Source organism: Condylura cristata, unplaced genomic scaffold (genome assembly GCF_000260355.1).
Source record: "Condylura cristata isolate star-nosed mole 26May11 unplaced genomic scaffold, ConCri1.0 scaffold00011, whole genome shotgun sequence".
NCBI classification, from domain to species: Eukaryota; Metazoa; Chordata; class Mammalia; order Eulipotyphla; family Talpidae; genus Condylura; species Condylura cristata.
Genome location: NW_004567112.1, coordinates 4,147,051 through 4,167,830, shown reverse-complemented (window position 1 = coordinate 4,167,830; position 20,780 = coordinate 4,147,051). Strand labels below are relative to the sequence as shown.

Sequence of the window (20,780 nt, the reverse complement as noted above, 5' to 3'; positions counted from 1 at the left end):
CGCGGCTAGTCGGCTCGCCTGGGCGCAGCGAGGATGGGAGGGTCGCAGTCCCTGCAGCCAGTCCCCGCCAGCGACCTGAGCCTGGAGGCTTCCGAGGCAATGTAAGTGCGTCGCCGGGCGGCCCGGAGCCCCCGGGAGGAGGAGAGGCTGCCGGGCTTTGTTAGTGTCGCCTCTCGCGATCCCGGTGCAGCGGGGCTCGGGGCTGGCCTGGGGCTGTCCGCAGCCTTCCTTGTACGGCTTACCTGGTGGCGGCTGCTCCTAGCATGCAGGGCCCCTCCGGAATGAACATCTGGAGCCATGGGAGAACACTGTCCAGGGCAGAAATGACCCCTGCGAAGAATTCGGTGTCGGTGGTTCGGCAGCCTGGCGCATGGCCGTGTCCACCTGCCCTCAGCGTCTTAACTCTGCATCCCCTCGCACAGTGGTGTTTCCTGCAAGGGCCCGGCATCAACAGCGGCCTCTCGAGAAGAACCCTAGTGTGGCAGCTTGGCGCCCATGGAGACAGCAGTTTGGGGGCAGCGCCTGGCATGCCCTGGCAGATGGCGTGGAGCGTCGCTGGTGGACGTTGGTCTGGCAGCGTGAGCCGCCATATACCCCTGCTGAGCCCCAGCCAACAGGGCCTCTGGCTATTAGTAGAACCAGCTGAACCCGCTGGTCGGCGGTCCGTTGGTGACACAGGATGGGACTAAGTATTGATCCAGGAATTGGATCTTTTCACTAAGCCACGGAGCCAGTGCGCTCCTGAAGTGGCCTTTATCCCGAATGGGTGTTCATTGGAATTGCCGTTTTGAGATGGTCAGATGGTCGTGTCCATTACCTCCCCAGGCTTGTTGGGGCTGGGGGGGGGAATGGGGCTTACTGACTAGATCTGGCCGCCGGGTCGTATTCCGGTAAGTTGGGCTCGTGTCCAGAGCGGGCGCCCACATCCCAGCCTCACCGGCTCTCCTTTCCCAAAGAGCAGACTGTTTCCAAGAAGAGTATTTTCCGGGGATTTGGGGTGGGGGCGGTAATGTGGTGGGTTCATGAGTCACTGGTGTGTAGACTACACACTCTCAGGATTGGTGTGTGTGTTGTAGTAGGGTTGGGGTGCGTGGGGGCTTCCTCCCTCGTCCCACTGGGCTTCCGTGAGGAGCTGGCTGAGGCGCTCGCTCCTGTAATTTGAGGCTGAGCCTGGGGCTGTCCGGCCTCCTGCTCCGTATCAGCAAACCACACTTGGGAGCAGGTGTGCGGATCCCTCGTTTGTCTTCACCCCAGAGGGCGAGAAAGCACCATCTTACAATGGAGACGCGGCGTGTTTGAGGATTTTTTCTGTGGTGACGTGAGCCTCACACCCCGCCTGCTCTGTTTTTGTTCACGGGTAGTAGTATTGTTCGGTGTGTGGAAGCATGTACTCCATGAAGAATGCAAGCCCAAGCAGAAAAGGACCGTTTTAAGCCATCTTGTAAGTCTCTGAGCTGGAAGTCAGTTCATCAGAGCTTGGCACTGGCGGGCTAGGAGCCTGCCTCGAGCCGTCAGTGGGCCGATTGTGGGAGACTTTCTCGGCCCCCACCCTCTTGCCCGGTTGTGATGGGCCAGTGTTCTGTTGGCTGCCAGCTGCTTCCCAGAGGCCAGGGTTCGGCCCTGTGCAGTTCTCATGCTGAAATACAACTTCAGGCTGAGGGGTCACGTTGTGATGCAAGCGGCTTCTCCTGCATGGCAACATCGAGTAGGCCCGCACCCCTGCAGTAGCTCTGCATCGAGGTTCAGCCACAAAGCCCCTCGTTCCATCCCCAACATTCTCACTTTCAAAAAAGGAGACACAGCGGTGTGGGGCAGGACCCCTTCCCAGGGGCTCTTCCCCAAGTCTCACTTCTGCTTCGGGATTATTGGGGCTGGATAGTCTGTGCCAGGTTTGTTCATTTCCAGTCTAGATGGCTTGGAAAGTTATATTAAGAGAACCTCTTTTCTGTGCAGGCACATGCCTTGGTGAGTCTGTGTATTTCCATGCACCTAGGAACACACGCGCCGGAATGCTGTGCATGGTTCATGGCAGAAAACGGCTGGGAAGAGGGCGCTGTCAGGGCTGCAAGGCTGGAGTGAAGTTGGGGTGCACATGTGCGCTGGGGTACAGCCCACTGGAGTCAAAGGTGGGCATGGCTGCCTTTCCGCAGTGGCTTAGGGAGGGCCCGGGGAAGAGGGAACCCCCATTTGGAAGTGTCTGCAGGAAATTTTTTAGTTTTAGGATTTCTGTCCTTCAGAATTCAAGTTTGGGGTCCCTGTGGGAGGCTTTTGTAGCCACAGCTGCTAGCTTCGGCCTGTACAGGAGTCTACTGAGAAAAGGAGGCAGGGAGGTGGGGGTCCTGTATCCCCCTATGTGGGCTCAAAGTCTAGCAGCTGGAGGATCTGGACGGCCTGGGGAACTAGGGACCTGGGGCAGAGGCGGTGTGGACAGGACCCTTCTAACTCTCCCGCTCCTTTTTCAGCAGCTTCCCCTCAGGGCTTGTTAGAAATGCAAGCTCTCAGGCCCCGCACTCACTGACTGGATCTGAAGCTCCATTTAAGCCGGTGATTTGTAGGCAGAAAGGTATGAGAAGCCTTGAGCTGGTCAGGCTTCTCTGGCCCCATAAGGAACCACTTCTCCAGTTTGGAGAAAAGTCCTGAGAGCAACAGAGACCATTGTTCCAAAACAGGGCAAGGGTGGTGAGGAGAGGGTTCACTTGCAGAAAACACACGCTCGTCTGCAGGGGTGGGTGAGCCGTGCACACAGGAAGAGGCGGCTGGACGTGCTGTGTGCCTATTGATTAGACCTGCTCTTCCTGCCTTCCCAGCATCCTCTGTGGCTCCGCTTCTGCTAAGCCAAGTGACATTAAGTACTTTTCCCTTCGTGTGGTTGGAGACCCCATTGTTTGTCTTCACCCTAGCGGGCGAGATGTGGAGATGGATGAAGCTGCAGGCCCTGTCGGGGAGGTAGGAGAAGCTTGACAAAAATGGCAAATGCAAAGTTGGGGACATTCTAGCCGGTGACAAAGAGAAGGGTCTGAAATTGGCAATGACCAGGAAGCTGGATGGAGAGCACATTTGGAGGGAGCTGCTGCATTTGGGCTGGAGCTTGAGAAGCAGGTGGACACAGAATTGTAGCTGCGAGACCAGGACTAGGGAGAAATCTCAGTACCACCCTCTAGGTGAGTGGTTCTTGGGGGGTGGTACTCTCCCCAAGTCTACCGTCACCGATTGCACCACGGGGTGTGTGGTTCTGCCCATGCTCCCCTGCTCACCTCCAGTTTGGAAGCTGTTGGGGCAGTCTGGGGACTGTTTTACCCCTCTTGCTTTGTAGGGCTTCTCAGGGGGGAAGGTGCCATATCTGCAACCATTCAGATATGTTGTTCTGTGATGTCCCAGTTCCTGTAAACAGATCGCACTTTGATACTATCTCTGGGCCAAATTAGTAGATTTTTTTTTCTCTAAAACTGAATAAGCAGCAGAATTATCTGTAGAGTGACAGTAACCTCCTGGCTGCTGTCTGAGTCAGCTTGTATGGTAGTACCCAGACTGGGGGGCTTAACCAACAGACTGTTGTTTCCCACAGTCTGGAGGCTGAGCAGTCCAAGATCAAGGTGCTGGCAGATGTGGCATTTGGGGAAGGCCCACTTCCTGATCCACAGGTGACCCTCTTCTTGCTATGTCCTCATGGAGGAGAAAGAGAGGAAGAAAGAAAACTTTCTCCTGTCTCCTCTTATAGGTGAGAACCCCAGCTACAGGAAATTAACCCCTCAAAGGTCGCACCTCCTAATATCATCACACTGGGAACTAGAGTTTTAATGTGTAAATTTGGGGTGAGGGCTCAACTGAAACCAAGCCAACCCAGGGGGATGACCTACCCGTACATAAGACTATAGGACAGTCAAAACGCAGGTACAGTGTGAAACAACAATAACAGGACTTATTTTCAGAGGGAGTGAGAAAAAGAGAGAGAATTTACAGGCTGGCACATGGCCACATATAATCTGTCCTGCTCAGATAGATCCGCTGAGCAGAGACCAAGGTCCAAACCGAAACTGCACATGGTAAGAAGGCAGTTTCTGCACAGACACCCCTCCTCACCAGTGGCATATCTGCCAACACCCCAGCTGTTTAGTTGCCAAAGTGCCAGCAATTCAGCTGCGAACGGCAATTTAATCTTTCTGATGCCCCTACAGTTTCACTGGGAAAAAGCCCAACTCCACCTTCTCTCCCACCAGCCTCCCTTTGGGGTGAAGTCTGGAAAACTCCACCTTCTACCACTGAGTTGGCGATGAGCACCACCCACTGGCCTGGAGGTTGCTTCTCACTGTTGCTCTTACACAGCCTCTGAGTCCATAGCAGGTACTTTCCTTCAGCCATCACTCCTGTCACCAGCATGTGGCCAGGTGCCTGTTCCAGAGAGATCCTGGCCCTTCACACCCTTCTCGTTGACTCTGCTGCAGGCTTTGTCTAAGGCAAGCTGAAGGTCAGGTATTCTGAGACTTTCCTGTTGCTACCTCTTGTCCGGTAGGGAACGCCCGCCCTCCCGCTGAGGGCACTGGACAGGGCACTGGTCATGGTAGGTGAACATCTGGGCTGGGGTGTTGACAGCTGCTGCGGGCAAGCCTTCCAGGCAGGTCAGCGGGCCACTCTGTCCCGTGTCCAGGTTTCCTTCCACGATCTGTGGCTCTCCGTCTTGGTTGCCTAGGAACCATTTTCGCGTGAAATATGACTGGCTGTTTGTGCCAGATGGATTGCCTGGGCCGGGGCAGTGTTCTGGGGTAAGCAAAGGATGTTGAACAATTCCGTCCTTTCCCCTTAAGATTAATGGTGAGGACGTAGGCGGCATAAACAGTTGCTCTGTGAAAAGAAGTTGTTCACGGCTGATGCCTTTGTCTTGGGGTGGACAAAAGTCTGGGGGAGACGGGCTGGCCACAGGGAACCACAGGAGCACAGTCCCCGGAGCACTGGGCCCCGCCATGTTGCCACAGCCCTGTCAGCTGTTTCTGTAGTGTCCTATTGGCCATCACCAGGGACGGCCTGGGAGCTGGATGCTGCAGGATCAGAGCTAGGCAGGGTGATCTTCCTCTGAGCCTGCTGCTTAGAGTCGGCAGATTTTTGTGTGACAGGTGTGTCCTGTTGATTACCCTACCCATTTTCTGGGTGGGGGAACCAATACCTCTAGAGGACATAAGGCAAGGGCTTAGAAACTATTTTCAGTAAAGGGCCAGAGAGTAAATAATTTAAACTTTAAAGAGACGTGGTCTTTGCTACAACAACTCTATCTGCAGTTCAAAACCATGTTCCAATAAAACTTTATTTACAAAGGCAGGTGGGGGTTATATTTTGCTGACGCCTGGCCAGACAGTAGGTTGGTGTTGGGCTGGACCCTCGAGCCCGCGTGACCCTTTGTCAACACAGCCCTCGAGCTCTCAGCCTGAGCCACCATCTTTGTTCCCGTGTCCTTTCTCACAGCTGTCACCTGTCCTTGGGTTTAAATATTGTTATGTACAGACCGATTTTTACTCTTCTCCCTCATTTGAGCCCTGTAATTAGCCAACTGCTTGCTGTAGCTAACTCTGGGTTTGCTCATGGTGAGTTCAGGCTTGATGTGTGCCAGATAAAGCTGGTGAGCCTTCTCCCTACACAGTTCTCCCCTCACTCGGCCCGGGGCAACTGCCCCCCATGTTCCAGCCAGAAAGTGGGTAATCCTGTCTCTTCCTGTGCCCTTCACTTCCTTTCTCCCTAAGACACTCCCCAAACGCTCCCTTCCCTGGACCTGCTCACTGCCTTTAGTCTAAACGGTACAGACCCCACCGGCTCACGCACTCTGCAGGTCCAGCTCCTGCCTGTCCTCCTCCGAGCTGCAGTTGTCCAGCCACTGGCCCCCTGAGCCTGCAGCGCCTGCCTGCCCCAGGGCCTTAGCACATGTTGCCAGAGATCTGAAACCACCTGCCCCTGCTGGCTGGGCTCACTCCTCCCGTGTAGGCTCCAGGCAGCTGTCCTGCCTTTGTTCTTCAGGACTGTCCACTAGGACCTTCCGTGGACAGGTCCTACAGCCTGTCCAGAATGGTAGCTGCTTGCCACACGTGCCATGGAGCACTCAGGATGTAGGTGCCGCCTTCGAGAAATAGGATTTTAATTTTCATTTCATTTCTTTTTTAAAGATTAGTTTATTTATGCATACAGAACTGGGGTACAGGCCAGAAGTGGTGGTGAAGAGGAACAGACAGATCGATGAATACACTGCTGAGAGGAGCAGTGGGGAGACAGGAGAGGTCTGCCGCGCCATGTGGTCACCTCCAGGCCAGGGATCGAACTCGCCCTGAAGTGGCTGCGACCGGCTTGCCTGCTTGCCGTGCTGCGTCCTAACCTTTGCGCCAGCAGGGAGGGCCTGATTTTCGTTTCACTTCAATGCGAAGAGCCTCCCATGGCGGCTGGCTGCTCAGACGGCCCACCCCTATAATGTTCTCTTCTTGGAGGATTTTGTAAAACTCAGCACGGTTGTGTCTATTTGAGCCATTGTTACTTACCTGTTCTCGCCAACATGTAAGCCACCTGCAGAGGTGTTCTGCTAGGTGTGCACGCGTCCCCACCCAGCACCGTGACCCCACCCAGCACCGTGACTGGCACATGGTTGGTACTTGACAATTTGAATGATGTGTCTGAACAAGTGACTGAGGCTTATAGCAAAAAGACCCACCTGCCCCACCCATCCGGCGCAGGGCTGGGCAGCTCTGTTTGGGGGAGCTCCGAGGGGCACGGAGGCTGGGCTGCACCTCGGGCACTAAGGTTCTGAGTGCCTGGCACAGCGCCTGCGGGTTCAGCGCTCTGCCCGCCATGGGCACCGTCCGGCCCCTGGAGTCCCGCCCCCGCCACTGGTTAAAGGAAGCAGCCCGGCCTGGATGTCCTACAGGAGTGTCCCCAGACGATACAGGCCATCACGGGTCACTCTGGGGACAGTTGAAGCCTCTCCCCTGCCAGCTCCCTCCTGCAGTCCCCTCCTCACTCAGCTCCTGTGGGCTCATCTCTCGGCCGGTCTCTTCCGCCTTCATGTGCTCGCCGAGTGAGCAGCGGCTGCCTGCGGTGCAGAGATTCCAAGGGGCCTGGGGTGGGACTGCGACCGGGCATTACCTTTGTCCCCTCGTGGCAGTCTTTGCAGAGGACAACTGTCTCCTTTTAACTGTTGTTAGCCTGGCCAAGCCGCTGAGCTTCAGCCTGAGCAGCGAAACAGCTCACTTGCACATTCTCCATCCCTTCAGGAAATGCAGTGGATAGTTTCTTTAGGGATAAAAATGCAGTCTTTGCAGAGGACAACTGACCACTCCGGGGCAGGGAAGGTACCTCGAGGCCGAGCAGCGAATGGCCTGGGGGACGGCCGGTCCACAGGTTTGTACCTGCCAGCCCTCCGTATTTAGAAGGTGTGGGTAAGCCGAGTCTGCTGTGTCCTCTCTGTCTTCCTTAAATGGAAGCCACACGCCCGCCGCTGGCTCTGGGCAGAGCTGTGTGGGCTGGAGATGGGCTGAGGGAGGTGGCCCAGGAGCCCAGTAAGAGGAAGGTCACGGGAGCGCTGTGTCCTGTCGGGGCTGACAGCTCAGGCCTGGCCGGGCCCAGTCTGCTACCAGCTCCCAGTCGCCCTAAATCCACATGTCTGTGGAGTTTCAGTCTGGGAACCTTAGAACTGGAGACACCAGCCGCAGAGGCCTTTTTGCAGGGTGTCTGAAATCCCTCCCACACCACTTGTGAATATGGCCCAGTTCGTCCCTGCTAGTCTTTATCCAGGTGAGTCAGGAGGTCTCCTCACTGGTCTCCCTCTAACTTTAGTTTGCTGACACCTGTTGTGAGCCCGGCCTGATGGCCGCTGAGCTTCAACCTGAGCGGTGAAACAGCTCACTTGCGCATTCTCCGTTCCTTCCGGAAATGCAGTGGATAGTTTCTTTAGGGATGAAAATGACCGGCAGAGGCCCTTGCCCCGGCCGCCTCGCGCCTCGTGGCGCTGTGCTCTGCAGCCTCTCTCTGGTTCCTCGCGCCTTCCCAGCGCCGTTCTGAGACGCCCATCTCCGAGCGGGAGGTGGTGGCGTGTGTTCATCCTGGTGGCAAGGCCGAGAAAGAGCTGATCTCCCTGAGGACCAGCCAGCCCAGAAGTAGATGGACACCCCCTGGCCTTCTGGTAGCTGGCACCGGGTGGGACCCCTTGGGTTCACCCCCCAAGCTCCAGCAGAGAGGCCCAGGGTGACCCTGGAACACCGCCACAGCTGCAGGGCGGTGACCTGGCCCCGGGTCGTAATCTCATGCCCCCGCTCCTGTGACAGCTCACGGGTGTCTAGATCGGAGCTGGACATCTAGCGCCAGGCAGCTGCTCTCTGTGCCCTGCAGGGCGAGACTGTCCAGCCTGGTCGTCGTGGTGCCTGTGCCAGGAGCTTGTGCTCTGCAGCGCCCGTGCAGGGGCCATGTCAGGTGGGCATCAGACCTAGGTGTTTGGCACTGTGGGCACATCTGGATCGAGGGGGCCCAGCTTCTGAGCACAGCCCCTCCTGGCCTTTCAAGGGGCCCGGGTGGAAGTTGCTAATTGCACATTGTTCTGCACTAAAGGGACACGCCTAGAACCGTCTGGAAGCATTTTCCCTCCAGGAAGGAGGCACAGGCTGGCTTCACTTGGGGAAAACATCTGCACGCATGTAGGTCATGTGTGCAGTTTCTGACCCAGCCCCTTTCAGATGAGGGTCCCCTTTTCCCTTGCGTGCTCCAGGGGAGGAAGAGCGGTCCCCAAGACACTTTCCTGGAAGACGGGGTTGCTCAGAGCATCAGCCCCTCAGGACGCCTGTTTTGTGGGGAGAAGGGAAAGGCAGCAGCGTGGGCAGGAGTGTGAGTGTGGAGAGAGGGGTGCATGGGGGCGCCTGGCCCCTTGGGCACCCCCGCTGGAATGGGGTGACGCTGGGTGGGGTTTGTGTGCACCAAGCAGGCATAAGGTATTTAGGCAGAGGGCTGGGCCACAGGGGGGCTCCCTGGGCAGAGCAGCCCCCGGAACACCCCGCCGTGGCCTGAGCCACCACTTCCGCTGGAAGTGAGAAACACACAGACGCTTTGAACTGCCCTGACTCAGGGCGGGAGGGCATCTCCCCGGGCAGCCGGGTGCCTTCCGGCTCATTGCCAGGTGGGCTTTTGAGTAAGGTTCCCCCCACATACACACCCAGAAAAACCGGGTTCAGGGGGGAACCTGAAGCTTCCGACTTTGTGGCTTTTAGAATCATCTTGGCTCTGCCACGGGCGGTGACTCCTGGGGCCGCCCCTCAAAACCTCCTGGTAGCCCCAGAGGCCTCTGGCTGCTGCGGGTTCCGTGCCACATCTCTGGTGCCGTCTCACTGCCCGGAGCCCTGCTCTCTGGGCCGGGCCTGGCCTGGGCCTGGGCCCGGGAGGGCTTGTGAACTGCCCTCAACACCCCAGCTGTGCGTCCTGCCCTAACTGGGGTGCCCCTAACTGGGGCAAGGCGGCTCTGGGACAATTCTCGGGTGTTTGGGCCTTCGGGAACTAGGCAGGGCTTGAGAGAGGAGACCTGGGGACGGGACATCGAAGGGGGCCCCTTGGGGCTGGAGGCTTCTAGCGCTGTTCCCCGGGAGTCTTGCTGGTGGTTCTGGGGCCTGAGTCCGCCAGCTTCCCTGGAAAGAGCGCCAGTTAAGGGTCCGCCTAGCCTGAAGGAAGGTGGGCGCGGGGGACGTGGAGAGGTGTTTCTCCGCGACCCGCTTTTCTAGTATCAGATGAGGGAAGAGCGTGTCCAAGCAGCTCAGTGGCTCACTCGCCTTAAGCCCTGGCCCCGAGGGTGTCGCTCTTCCCACCTGACCCCACAGCACAGCCCTGGGGCTGCCCCTGGGCGCTGAGGCCACCAACTGGACCATGGGCTGGGGCCAGAAAGAGCCCGCACGGCTCTTCTCCCACCCACTTTTCTGTCCTCATGTCCGCCCTCCTGCGGGACTCTCCCTCTTACCCTGGTCCAGCTGAGGCCTCGGTGGCCATTGCCCCTCTCCAGGCTGAAGCTGTCCATTTCCTCTTCATCTGGTGCAACTCTGAGGCCGTGTCTGTGACCCGCGTGTTTTACACAGACGAGGGAGGCAGGTGGCATCGAGACTGAGGTGAGCGGTCACCAAGAGCGGTCGTGGCCCAGATCAGCGCCAACCAGCCCACCCCTGGCAAGGACAGATTGCTGTGTGAAAACGGCGAGCGGACAGGGCGCCGGCCCAGCACCAGGCTGGCGAGGTTCTGGGCACGTGGCCTCTTCAGCGGCCCCGGCACTTGGAACCTTTTTGAGCTGCGGTTATGGCATCCATGACATGGGGCTCCCCCAACACCTCCCACCCCATTGTAGAAGAATTCTGCTGCATCAGGGACAATGGAGAAGAAATGACACATGACATTTTCCTGAAATACTTACTCGTCTTTTGAAAATGATGGCGCCGTTGCCAGTGAAGCCGTTGAAGGAAGCCCTGAAACGCTGGTAGCTTGCATGGAAGGAAACCCAGAAGGCCTGTGAAGTGGAAAAGCAGCTTTGACCTGCGAGACGAGTTTGCTGGGGTCCAGGTCCCTAGCTGGCCCAGGTTCCTGGGAGGGTTGGGGGACCTCTGTCTGGAAGAGGCACCTCGGGCCTGATGACTTTCTCTATCTATGCAGGTTTGTGTACCGTTACTATTTTTCCATGGTGGACGTCTTGGTTGTGAGATGTTGATTTTCCTGAGTTTCGAGGCTGGGTGGGGATTCGATGGCTGGGTTTTTGTCTCGGAGACTGGTGTTGAGCTGGCTGGTAGACAGCAGGCTTCTGGGGGCGGGAGGGGTGGGGTGGTTTCCCATCTCTTGACAAAAGTGCAGGGGAACAGCAAGAGGCACAACTTTTCTATCTTCATTTTGGACAGAATTTGACGCTTCTTCCGAGGGCGTCTGTGCCCACCAGACCCCTCACCCATTCCACTGGCTGAAACCCAGGTGCAACCCTGGATTCTTTCCTCCTACTTCAAATGCTCGACCCGTCAACACATCTGGTGATACAGAGGAGATACGCTTCATCGAACTTACATTAACACTCAAGCTAAAACCAAAAGCATGACTTTCAAATAGCAGGAACCTGGAAAAAATGGAAAACTCTGATGCAAGAGATTTGAAAAAAACAAAGCGCAAAGCTGACCTTTCACATCCCATCCTAAAAATAAGAGAGAATGTTTGTAAGCCAGAGGGCGTGAAGGCGCGAGGGCTATAAATAGCCAGGTGCCTGTTGTGGGATCTACTCCTTGTTCTGTGCCTTTGATCACTGCACCGAGGAGTTCTTGGCCAAGCAGCTCTGAGACTCCTCTGGAACTCAGCTGGGTCATTGTAACAGAACCCTTGACCTTGAGACAGTCTGCCTGTTTGATGTGGGAAATGGCATCTGTTCTCTGGAGCTCTGTGAGGTGTAACTGAAATCTGAGGCTGCTGATCGGCCTTGCATAGACAGTTCCGATAATTTGGTTTTTGTTAAGTCAGTCAGTGTAAAGACGGTTCAGCGTCTTGGAGTGGAGAAAAGCTACTTCATTCCTCGTATCCGCATGGAGCAAGTGAAAATAACTGCTTCCCTGGTGGCTCACGGGGTTAAGTCTCAGCGCCATAACACTGTCCACAGCCACTGCAGTGTGGGTTCGATCCCCGGGCAGGGAGCTGACCCACATGGCGCAGCAGACCTCTCTGCTGCCCCCTTCAGCAGTGGATTTCAGTGGATCCTCCTGTTCTGCTCCCCACTGTCTCTGGTGAATCCTTTCTCTCACACACACACACGCAGCTCTGGCCTGCACCCCAGTTCTTGTATGCGTAAGTAAATCTTTAAAAAGCAAGAAAAGAACTGCTTCCGAGTGGGTGTTGTTTCGGTTTGGTTTCAGCTGAGCTCTTGGGCACTTGCCCGTCCCGACCTGGCGGTACCGCGGAAGCTGTTTGGTCCACGGCAGACCTGGGTGGTGGCCCCGTGGCTCCCCGTAGCCCCGGTGGGTAGCCTGTTGGGGCAGCCACACGCTGCCTTTCTCAGGATGTTTCGCGGTCGTTAAGCAATACCTGAATTTGGCGATTACACACATGTGCACAGACCCTGAACCCATACAGCGAGACCTGTAAGCAAACTAAACAAGTGCGTGCTTATTTTTGCCAAAACTTGGCGAGTGACCCCGGGAGCTCAGCTCCTCCTGGGACACCTGCCTGCGGGGCCTGCTTCCGGCTTCCAAATCAGGCCGCTTCTCACCTTTCGGCCCGCTTGCCTGGTCCGACCGTCCCGTCGACCCCTCCCACACACACTCCCGCCTCCCAGAGTGGACAGACGGCCTTTCGGGAGCTGCCCGGCCTGGCGCACCGCGCAGGGCTCCGTCCTGGCCCCAGCGTCCAGCCTCTGGGCACCCTGCTCCCAGCCCAGGCTCTTCATCGTGTGGCTCTCCCACGGCAGCCTCCTTGCCCGTCTCGGGTCCCTGAGTCCTTGCTCCGGGCCCCTCCCTGAGCGTCCCCTCTTCCAGGACGCTGGAAGACACGCAAGCGCCTCGTGTCAGCGTGTCTTCTGTTGTGCTGGTTGTAGTTTCTGAGTGGCTGGGGATTAATTCAGTAAATATTCGAGTGAATTTATTGCTTAATTTCGCTGGTCCTCGCCCACAGCCATCTTAGCTCTGTGTGTGTGTGTGTGTGCATGTTCCTGCATGCCCAGGCGTGCCTTTGTGCCAGGGTGGGGGTGCTGCCTGTGGGAAGAGCCAGAGAATCACATTCTTTTTCCATTGCTCAATAAACGCCAAATCAGTGCTGCGAGAGCCCTGGCCCCGGGGCCACCTGAGGAAGGGTGGCCGGCTTTGTTTCTGAGATCATGTTAGAGAAAGGTTCACAGGTTGGTCCTGTGGAACCCAACGCCTTGAGCAGAGGCCAAGAGCCTGGCAGCAGGGACACCTCCCAGGAGCAAAGTCCCAGGCACCCCAGGAGGCTGGCAGTTCCGACCCCGCTGCCAGCTCCAGAGATGAGGAAACTGAGGCACAGGGATGATGAAGAACCCCACCAAAGTTGCCCCCTCACAAGTGGCAAACCCTGAATTTTGGAACCAGAGCAACATGTGGATGCTTCTTTCTATATTTGGTGGATGCTGTGCTGATGGCTTCTGCAGGGTTGTCTGGCTGAGCGCTCGCGTGTCACACGTGAGGAAAGTGCTTCAATCCAGACTTTATCAGTTTGGAATTTTTAATAAGTGGGTCAGAGGCTGAGTTGCTGCATTATGTATGAGAGAATGGTGTGAATATATGCCCAGGAAGCTGGCAGGGCCTTGAGAGAAGAGCACATTTTCCCTGCAATTAGTCAGTGTTTACAAGCCATTGTTTTCCTTTTGATCCTGCAGAGAGATTGGAGGAAGGGGCCAAACGTGGGAGCTCCCTGGGTTGTTGTGCAAATGAGCGAGCCCCACGTGAGCGCTAATCTACAAACCCAGACAGTCCTGGGAAGCTCTGGACATCTCCTAGACAGGAACGTATGCCAGCCTAAGGAGACTCATAGGTTCAATTTGTATTTGAATAGAAGGTGGGAGCCAGAAAAGGACAGAATTCAGCTTCAGGAAATGGACTAGCGCTGGGACTGTGGTTCCTTAAGGATGTGATGTGTCAATGTTGGTTCATCAGTTATAACAAATGCACGTCTGAAAGGAAGCTGCCAGTCAGCTGTAAGACTGAGTGAGAGCTACGGACTCTTTCCAAGAAGGGTAAATCTAAAGCTGCTTTTAATGACGTTTACATATAAATAAAGCTTACCCAGTTAAAAAGTAGACCTCCAGCAACATTGGTTTTAAGACTTTCTAGATTTCAAGCTTTTGGCCAACACTCTCACGCTGCCCCATCTGACTTCCTCCCGAGTCTGAATTTTCTATCGTGTGCAAACTCCGCAGTCATGATGGGGACTTGCTGACACCCACAGTGGGTGTGTGTTGGCCTTTACTCAACAAGTTGGGGAAGAGCTGTGCTGGGGAGCTTGGCTTTGGGGGTTCCAGCTGGGGCATTGATCAGTGCTCCAGGCTGCAAGAAGGACTGATTTTCTGATAAATGAAATAAAAGCAAAAAGGAAGAAGCGTGTTCTCGGCCCGCAGACTCTAAGGGTCTCCGGAGCCCCACGCGGGGTCAGCAGGTGAGACCCTGGGGCAGGTGAGACCCTGGTGGGTAAGCACGCTGACGTCCACGCGGCATCTCGGCCGCTGGCGGAGTTGAAGCCCGTCCTCCCCTTTAACATGGGGGCAGCAACGAGAGAGCTGGCCCCTGTTCTGTGTCCAGACTGGGGCGGTTCAAGTCAGACCCTGGGCGGTCAGCTCCTAAAGCTGAGCAGCCTGGTGAAATTGCTTTAAGCAGCAGGAGTGTGCTCCGGCCAGAGTGTGCGTGGGCGCGCATCTGTGCGTGCAGCTGGGAAGTCTGTTTTGTTGTGAGGCACGCAGGCGTGTGTGTGTGTGTTTTACTCATGTTACTGGATACTTCTTCTGTTTAACTACATTGTCCCGTCAGAGCATGCGAGGTATTTGTGGGTGCTAGTCTCATACTATTTTGTTGTCCAGAGCTAAGGCACGCAAATATTGAAACAAAACCAAAAACACAGGTAAACAGGGCTTGCTGTCCCCATTTTCCTGCTAACACGTCTCTCCGGGGACGGTTTGCGTCCCGTTCTCTGTTGTGACACAGCTTGTCATCTTGAAGGGTTCGCCTCCCCATTGCAGGGTGCAGAAAGAGGCTTTTAAACTACATAGCTTACAGAGATTCTGAAAATGTGGGTTTGGGGTTTGTTTTTAAAGATTTATTTATATGCATGCAAGCATTGGGGTAAGAAGATTCATCAGAGACAGAGCGGGGAGCAGAACAGGCAGATCCACTGACATCCACTGCTGAGGGGAGCAGCAGGGAGACAGGAGAGGTCTGCTGTGCCCTGTGGGTCACTCCTTGACCGGAGATCGAACTCATGCCACGGAGGCTGCCGACAGCGTCATGGTGCTGAGACTTAACCCCTGCGCCAGCAGGGAGGCCCAAACCAAGAAAACATTAAGAAAAAAGTGGAAAGCTCTCCCGGCCCAGCTGGGGATCACAGGCGGTGGGGTTGGTTGGATGTCCTTCTCTCTGTGCCCCGCCCGGGGTGGGGTGGACCCCGCAGCACAGAGCCTCGTGCTGACAGATGCATCGGGGTGTACGGCCGGCAGCTCTCTCCCCGTCTGCTTTACTGAAATAGGCCGTGTCACCCCAGGACTTGCTGCAGGTGCTGTGGCCGTGACGCCCTCCTGGGTGTCGCCACCTCGCTGACAGTCTAGGGGTGGGGGAGAGCGGCAGCCTCATGTCCTGACCAGCACCCTCAGCCCCCTGTGTCACTTTCCAGTTCTTCCAAAGAGCTAAGTTCTCAACGACGGACATTTTAGCGAGTCTGTGATACATTGAGCAAGCATCTAAGCAGATTGAAAATCCTTAAAATCCTTCTCCCGTGCGTAACACTCTCACGTAAGATATATTTGGTGCAAGGTGTGTGTGGCCACTGATGTCAAAGAGGTTCAGGGGCCCACCCTGGGAGGGGAGAGCCCGGCTGCCCTGCTGTGAGCGTGTGCCCGGCACTGCCCGCCTCTCTGGCCGCCGCCAGCCGGCGGGAAGTGGCCAGTGGGCCTCACTCAGTGCCGGACACATGACAGCAGTTCAATACGTGGCTCTTGTCTTAGTGCTTGCGGACTAAGGATGAGGGCGCCGTGCCTGCTGCCCCCAAGAGCGCTCTCTAGACTTTGGAAATACACGTATGGCATCGTTTTGCTTCTGTTGCATACTTAGCTGGTGAGTGGGCACGTGCATGTCCTGGTAAATATCTTTTTCTGTCACTGACAGTATCTTACCTGACCGGAGAGACACATTTCTGTTGCTGGTACATCTTTGTGGCCAACTAAAGCAACTTCCTTTTCCTTCGATTTGCAAGTGTGTGGGGGCCTTCACGGGTGTCTTGTATGTTGTTTTGTCCCAGAAGGGAAAAAAAAAATACAAAGGCAGCAGCCAGTGGGAGCCGCTTTTATGCATCGGACTTCAAAATGCAGCTTTGTGTTTCTGGCCGGCTCTTTGTGAGTGGACAGCAGACATCCCTCTCTTGGAAGTGTTTCTGCGCCTCCTGGGAGACTCCATCGGGGAAAAGGAGCTAATTAAAAAATCTGCCATCCGCCTCCTCTAATTAACTTGCTCCCCACTCCGGGGAGAGGGTGTGGGACGAGGAAGCGCTGCCTGCGGTGCCGGAAGTGAATGGCGTTCTTGGGGTCGGGATGCTTCGAGCAGGGATGGTCCCCAGTAAACAGGCAGAGACCCACAGGGGTGCCTGGGGTGCTGGCTCCCTCCCGGGTGCCGGCTCCCCCACCGGTGGGGTGTGAATGGCGTCCCCTTCCACAGGGCAGGTGTCCCTGGCAGCTGCAGCAGGGGACCCCTCATTGGAATTCAGCAGCTTGAACCCAGGGACATCCGGCCTGCCCTGCCGCTTGCTTGTGCTGCTGGGAAAGAGCGGGGCCCTTTGTGCACCAGCCGCCGTCTGGGGCCTGGGTGCAGAAACGTCCGCGCTAGCACCAGCTTGCAGCCTCTCCTGATCTCTCTGCCGCAGGCTGGCGAAGCTCGCGCCCTCCCTGGCTGGGGATGCTGCTGACTTTTGGGGGACCTCAGAAGGAGATTGAGACCCCTTACCACGAACAGGAGTGAGGGGTGGGGGTTGTGGGGGAAGGGGAGCAGAAGCTGCTCCTCCTCGGAGATGGCTTTTGCCTCCGGGAGAATGTGGGCTGCCGTGGAATGGGCCCGGTGGATGTGGGCCGCAGTGACCAGTGCCGGGGACACCAGTCTGCGGGTCCAGGCGTGCAGCGGAGAGAGGCAAGTGGGGTCCGCGTCGCTCCCCGGTCTGGCTGGTGCAGACTGTTGTTCCAGAGTTACTGCTTGTGTTTTTCTTATCAGCAGACAGACTTTGCTCAACTCAGGTACCCAGATCTGTTGTCATTTGAATGGGGTCCAGTTCTGTCCCTGGAGCCAAGCGGAGGCCTTTTCTGCTAGCGCGGGTTGTAAGACGTCAGGGCGGCCCGTGGTGCCTGCGTGGCTTAGACTCAGAGCGCGACCGTGTGGGGGTTTCAGCGCACTGGATCCTGTTAGAAGCAGCTCTGGTATCTCTGTCCAACTCTGGTCTCTGGGGGCTTTGTGGCCAAGGTCCCGGGGTTGGGGGCAGGCAGGGGGGTCTTGGCATGGACGGCGTGAGTCTTTACAAAACGCCCCAGCGGTCCCAGCTGCGAAGGCGGCACAGCTTTGCTTCCAGTTCTTGCTGCCAGCCGGCGGGGGGTTGGGGGGGCCTTGGGGGGGTTCTTTGAAGAGCTGGTCCTTTGATCCTGGGGGAGCTTGGCCGCGTGAGTGTTTCCACTCAACACGCCCCTGCCCCTACACCTTCCGAGTACGCGACCTCACCTGGGTTTTGCACGCTGGGTACTGTGCCAGCGGGCTCCCGCACCACCCTCGAGAACCACCTTCTTCATGGCACTTTGCTGCTGTGTCTCTGCATCCTGGCTCCTCGGGCAGGTTTGGGCCAGCACCCGGGCCATGGGCATCTCCAGCCCACTGGCCTGCGGACATGTGCCGGGCCTGGTGATTTGGGGAGGCCTCGTTTGATCTGGCTTAAGATGGAGCCCCAGAGGAGCAGCGTGATAGAGAGGGTCATCTGCTCTGGGTCTCCTGAGCCCAGATCAGGGCTTCAGTTTGGGGAGCAGCACCCCTTTGTTCCTGGCATCCTCTGGGGTGAGCTTTGGGCCTGTCCTCTGGAGAGCAGCCCAGAGGGCTGAGGCTGTCTCAGCACCGGGGGTGACCGGGCCGCGCACCCCGGCCTGGCATGTCCTCCGGCCGACTTGCTCACACCCACTGCACCGCCTCCTGGTGTGGGCCTGAGAGTCTGTGAAAAAGGGCTGCTGCCCCCGGTGCGGAGAAAGATGCCACGATTGGAAATTGGCTGTCTGTAAGGACAAGCCCGGGGGAGGGGAGGGGAGGACATCCTGGGAGAAAGAGGGGGCGCGGGGGACACAGTGTCACCCAGTGGGGACCCTGTGTGCGTGCTGGACCCCAGACTGAGAAGAGCAGAACGGAAGCCAAATAGCACGTGCCAGAGTTCTCCGGAAGATTCCGCTGCATTTGCCACTGAGGCCGGCGATGTGTATTTTGAGCAGAAGAGATCCTTTGGCACACAGCTGGGGAGTCAGGCTGTGGGCCGAATGACCTCCCCAGTCAGCGTCTGTCTCCTGCCCGGGATCTGAGAGCGAGCCCACAGGCGGGCAGACCCGCCCCCTCACCGTCTTTCTCCTCTCTCTCTCCTCCAGGAGCTCTGACTCTGAAGAAGCGTTTGAGACCCCGGAGTCCACGACCCCTGTCAAGGCTCCGCCAGCCCCGCCCCCACCGCCCCCCGAGGTCACCCCAGAACCTGAGGTCAGCGTACAGCCTCCCCCGGAAGAACCAGGAAACCCAGGTAACCCAGGGTCAGCGTGCGGTGGAGAACTGGGGGAGGCCAGGGCAGCCCTCAGCTCAGGGACCCCTCTGGGGTGGGAGGGCCCCGCCCGCGGTCCTGGGCTGAGGTGGGGCGGGTGAGCAGATGCCCAGGACGACTGGGGGTCTTCTTCGTTTTGCAGAAATTTGGGGGACCCCTCTGTAGAAACCACTTCTTTATCTCGGGGTGCTTTTGTGTAACACTCAGAAGCAGCTTTGAGTGGAGAAGTGGGTCTGGAAGGTTCTGTCTGGATTCTAATCTGGCCCTCTGGTCCATCTATGAGACCCTGCATCTGGCCAGCCCAGGGAGGGCCTTGTGTTTTTGGTTTTTTTTAAAGATTTATTTATTTGTGCACACAGAACTGGAGAACTGGGGTACAGGCCAGAGGCTCAGGGGCGGTGAGAGGCTTCACCAGAGACAGAGTGCGCAGCAGAACAGGCCAGCCGACTGATGAGTCCACTGCTGAGGGGAACAGCGGGCGGGTCAGGAGAGGTCTGCCGCGCCCTGTGGTCACCTCCGGGGCAGGCAGGGATCGAACTCATGGGGAAGCGGCTTTTAGATTATCAGTGCTGCGCTTCAACCCGCTGCGCCACCAGGGAGGGCCAAGGGGGGGCCTTGCTTTTTTTAAGATTTCTTTCTTTATGCATACAGAACTGGGGTACAGGCCCGAGGCGCAGAGGCGATGAGAGAACTCACCCGCGTCAGAGTGGGGAGCAGACTGAGGAAGGACACTGCTCAGGGCACTTGTCTCAGGGGAGACAAGAGGGGTCTGCTGCGCCCTGTGGGTCACTTCGGGGCGGGGATCAAACTCGTGCTGGGGCAGCTGTGCTGGCTTCGTACTGCTGCACTTGAACTCATGGCACCATCAGGGAGGGCCCAGGGCCTGCATCTGTATTACGAGCAGCTCATGGCTTGGGCACACAGATGCTATGATGGCCAATGGCCAGCGTGCCCAGTCTGTGGGAGAGTTCGCTTGTTCCTCTTCAGGCGCCAGTTACCTGGCTGCTTATCCGTGTCCCCTCCCGGGGTGTAGAAAACACAGGCCTTCCTGTCCCTTTCAGAAGCATGCGGGCTGGCGGTGGGGGGTTCGGAGGGTGGGGCGGGTCTGTCCCCCAAGCTGCGGCCGCCCTAGCATGGAGTCCGTCGCAGGCCTGAGGGGACGGAGCAGCTTGAAATGGCTGGTCTGGGCGGTGGTGCCGCAGGTCACAGCCCTGGCTCCAAAGGGGTGCAGGCGGGTCTCCACATCACACCCTTAACTTGCTTAACTTGGAGCAGCCGTGCCCCAGGCCTGCCAGGCCGTCCTCCTGGCCCTTCTTCCAGGCTGAGCGTGCTTAGCTCTGCACCCTGAGCTGAGGACAGGGGTCAAGAACAGCGTCAGCCCCTTCTGGTGGGTGTCCGCCCACCTGCGTTTGAAGCTCCCCAGGTGAGACGTGGGGCGTGGGGGAGAGCAGAAGGAACAGGCGGAGGGCTGGCCTCCATTTGTACTCTTGCCCTGGCCAGGGGGACCATAACATAAAGTAACTCTTTGACCTTGACGTTGGTTTTGGAAAGCCACGGATGGAACTCTCCACCTGCCTGGCTTCAGAGAGGCCATTGTTTTCGGGAGGGTCCATGCTCCCAGGACTGTGCAGCTCACAGAGACGATCCCTGGGGCTTGGAGGAAAGAACAGGGCCGTGTTTAGGGGAACAGCTGCCTTCCTGGGGGGACCGCCGGCCGCCACCAGCCAGGAGTTCCAAGGCGGCACAGCAGCCAGGCTCTGGGCTCTGAGAAGTCATGGCTGGAACTGATTTGGTTTGAAAAAGATAAAGAAGTCAGAGGGTGCTTCTGCGTTCCAGAAGGTTTTGCATTCCCACTTTCTTGCGGATAATAAAGCATAAAAACAAGTCATTTCCTCTGACATCGTGACAGTTTTGCCCTTTTCTTGTATGGAAAGTGGCCAGGTGGCTGAGGCATCGTGCTCCTAGGCCAGGTGTAGCCGTGAGCAAACCGCCCTGCAGCTGCAGCTCTCCGAGTCCCCGCCCAAGGAGCCCAGCCCAGCACCCTCTCCACCCTGTGGTCCACGTGGCGACCTCGCCTTGCAGCGGCCGGCTCAGCGAGCCCCGACAGTCTTCCAGGCCACTGGCACCCCACAGCGGCAGGCGGCTTAGGGCCCGACCCCCCGGGAGGACAGGCCTGACCCAGACCCCGAGCTGTCGGTCTGAGCCAACGCTCAACCACCAGAATAGACAGTGGCGCCACCCAGCAGCACTTTCTTTGCTGTGGCACCATCGGGCATCGCCTCTCATTC

General features: G+C 57.3%; 1 protein-coding gene across 6 annotated transcripts in view; it reads left to right on the top strand.

Moving 5' to 3' along the window:
* The first annotated feature begins 6 nt into the window (after positions 1–6).
* The window catches only part of TACC2 (transforming, acidic coiled-coil containing protein 2), a 56,674-nt gene continuing 35,900 nt past the window's right edge, over positions 7–20,780 (top strand). For all 6 annotated transcript variants that reach the window (XM_012723669.1, XM_004680383.2, XM_004680382.2 and 3 more), the window contains exons 1-2: positions 7–101; positions 18,329–18,474. In XM_012723669.1, coding sequence (XP_012579123.1) covers positions 34–101; positions 18,329–18,474 — 214 coding nt within the window. In that variant the 5' untranslated portion in view covers positions 7–33. The remainder of the gene's footprint in view (positions 102–18,328; positions 18,475–20,780) is intronic.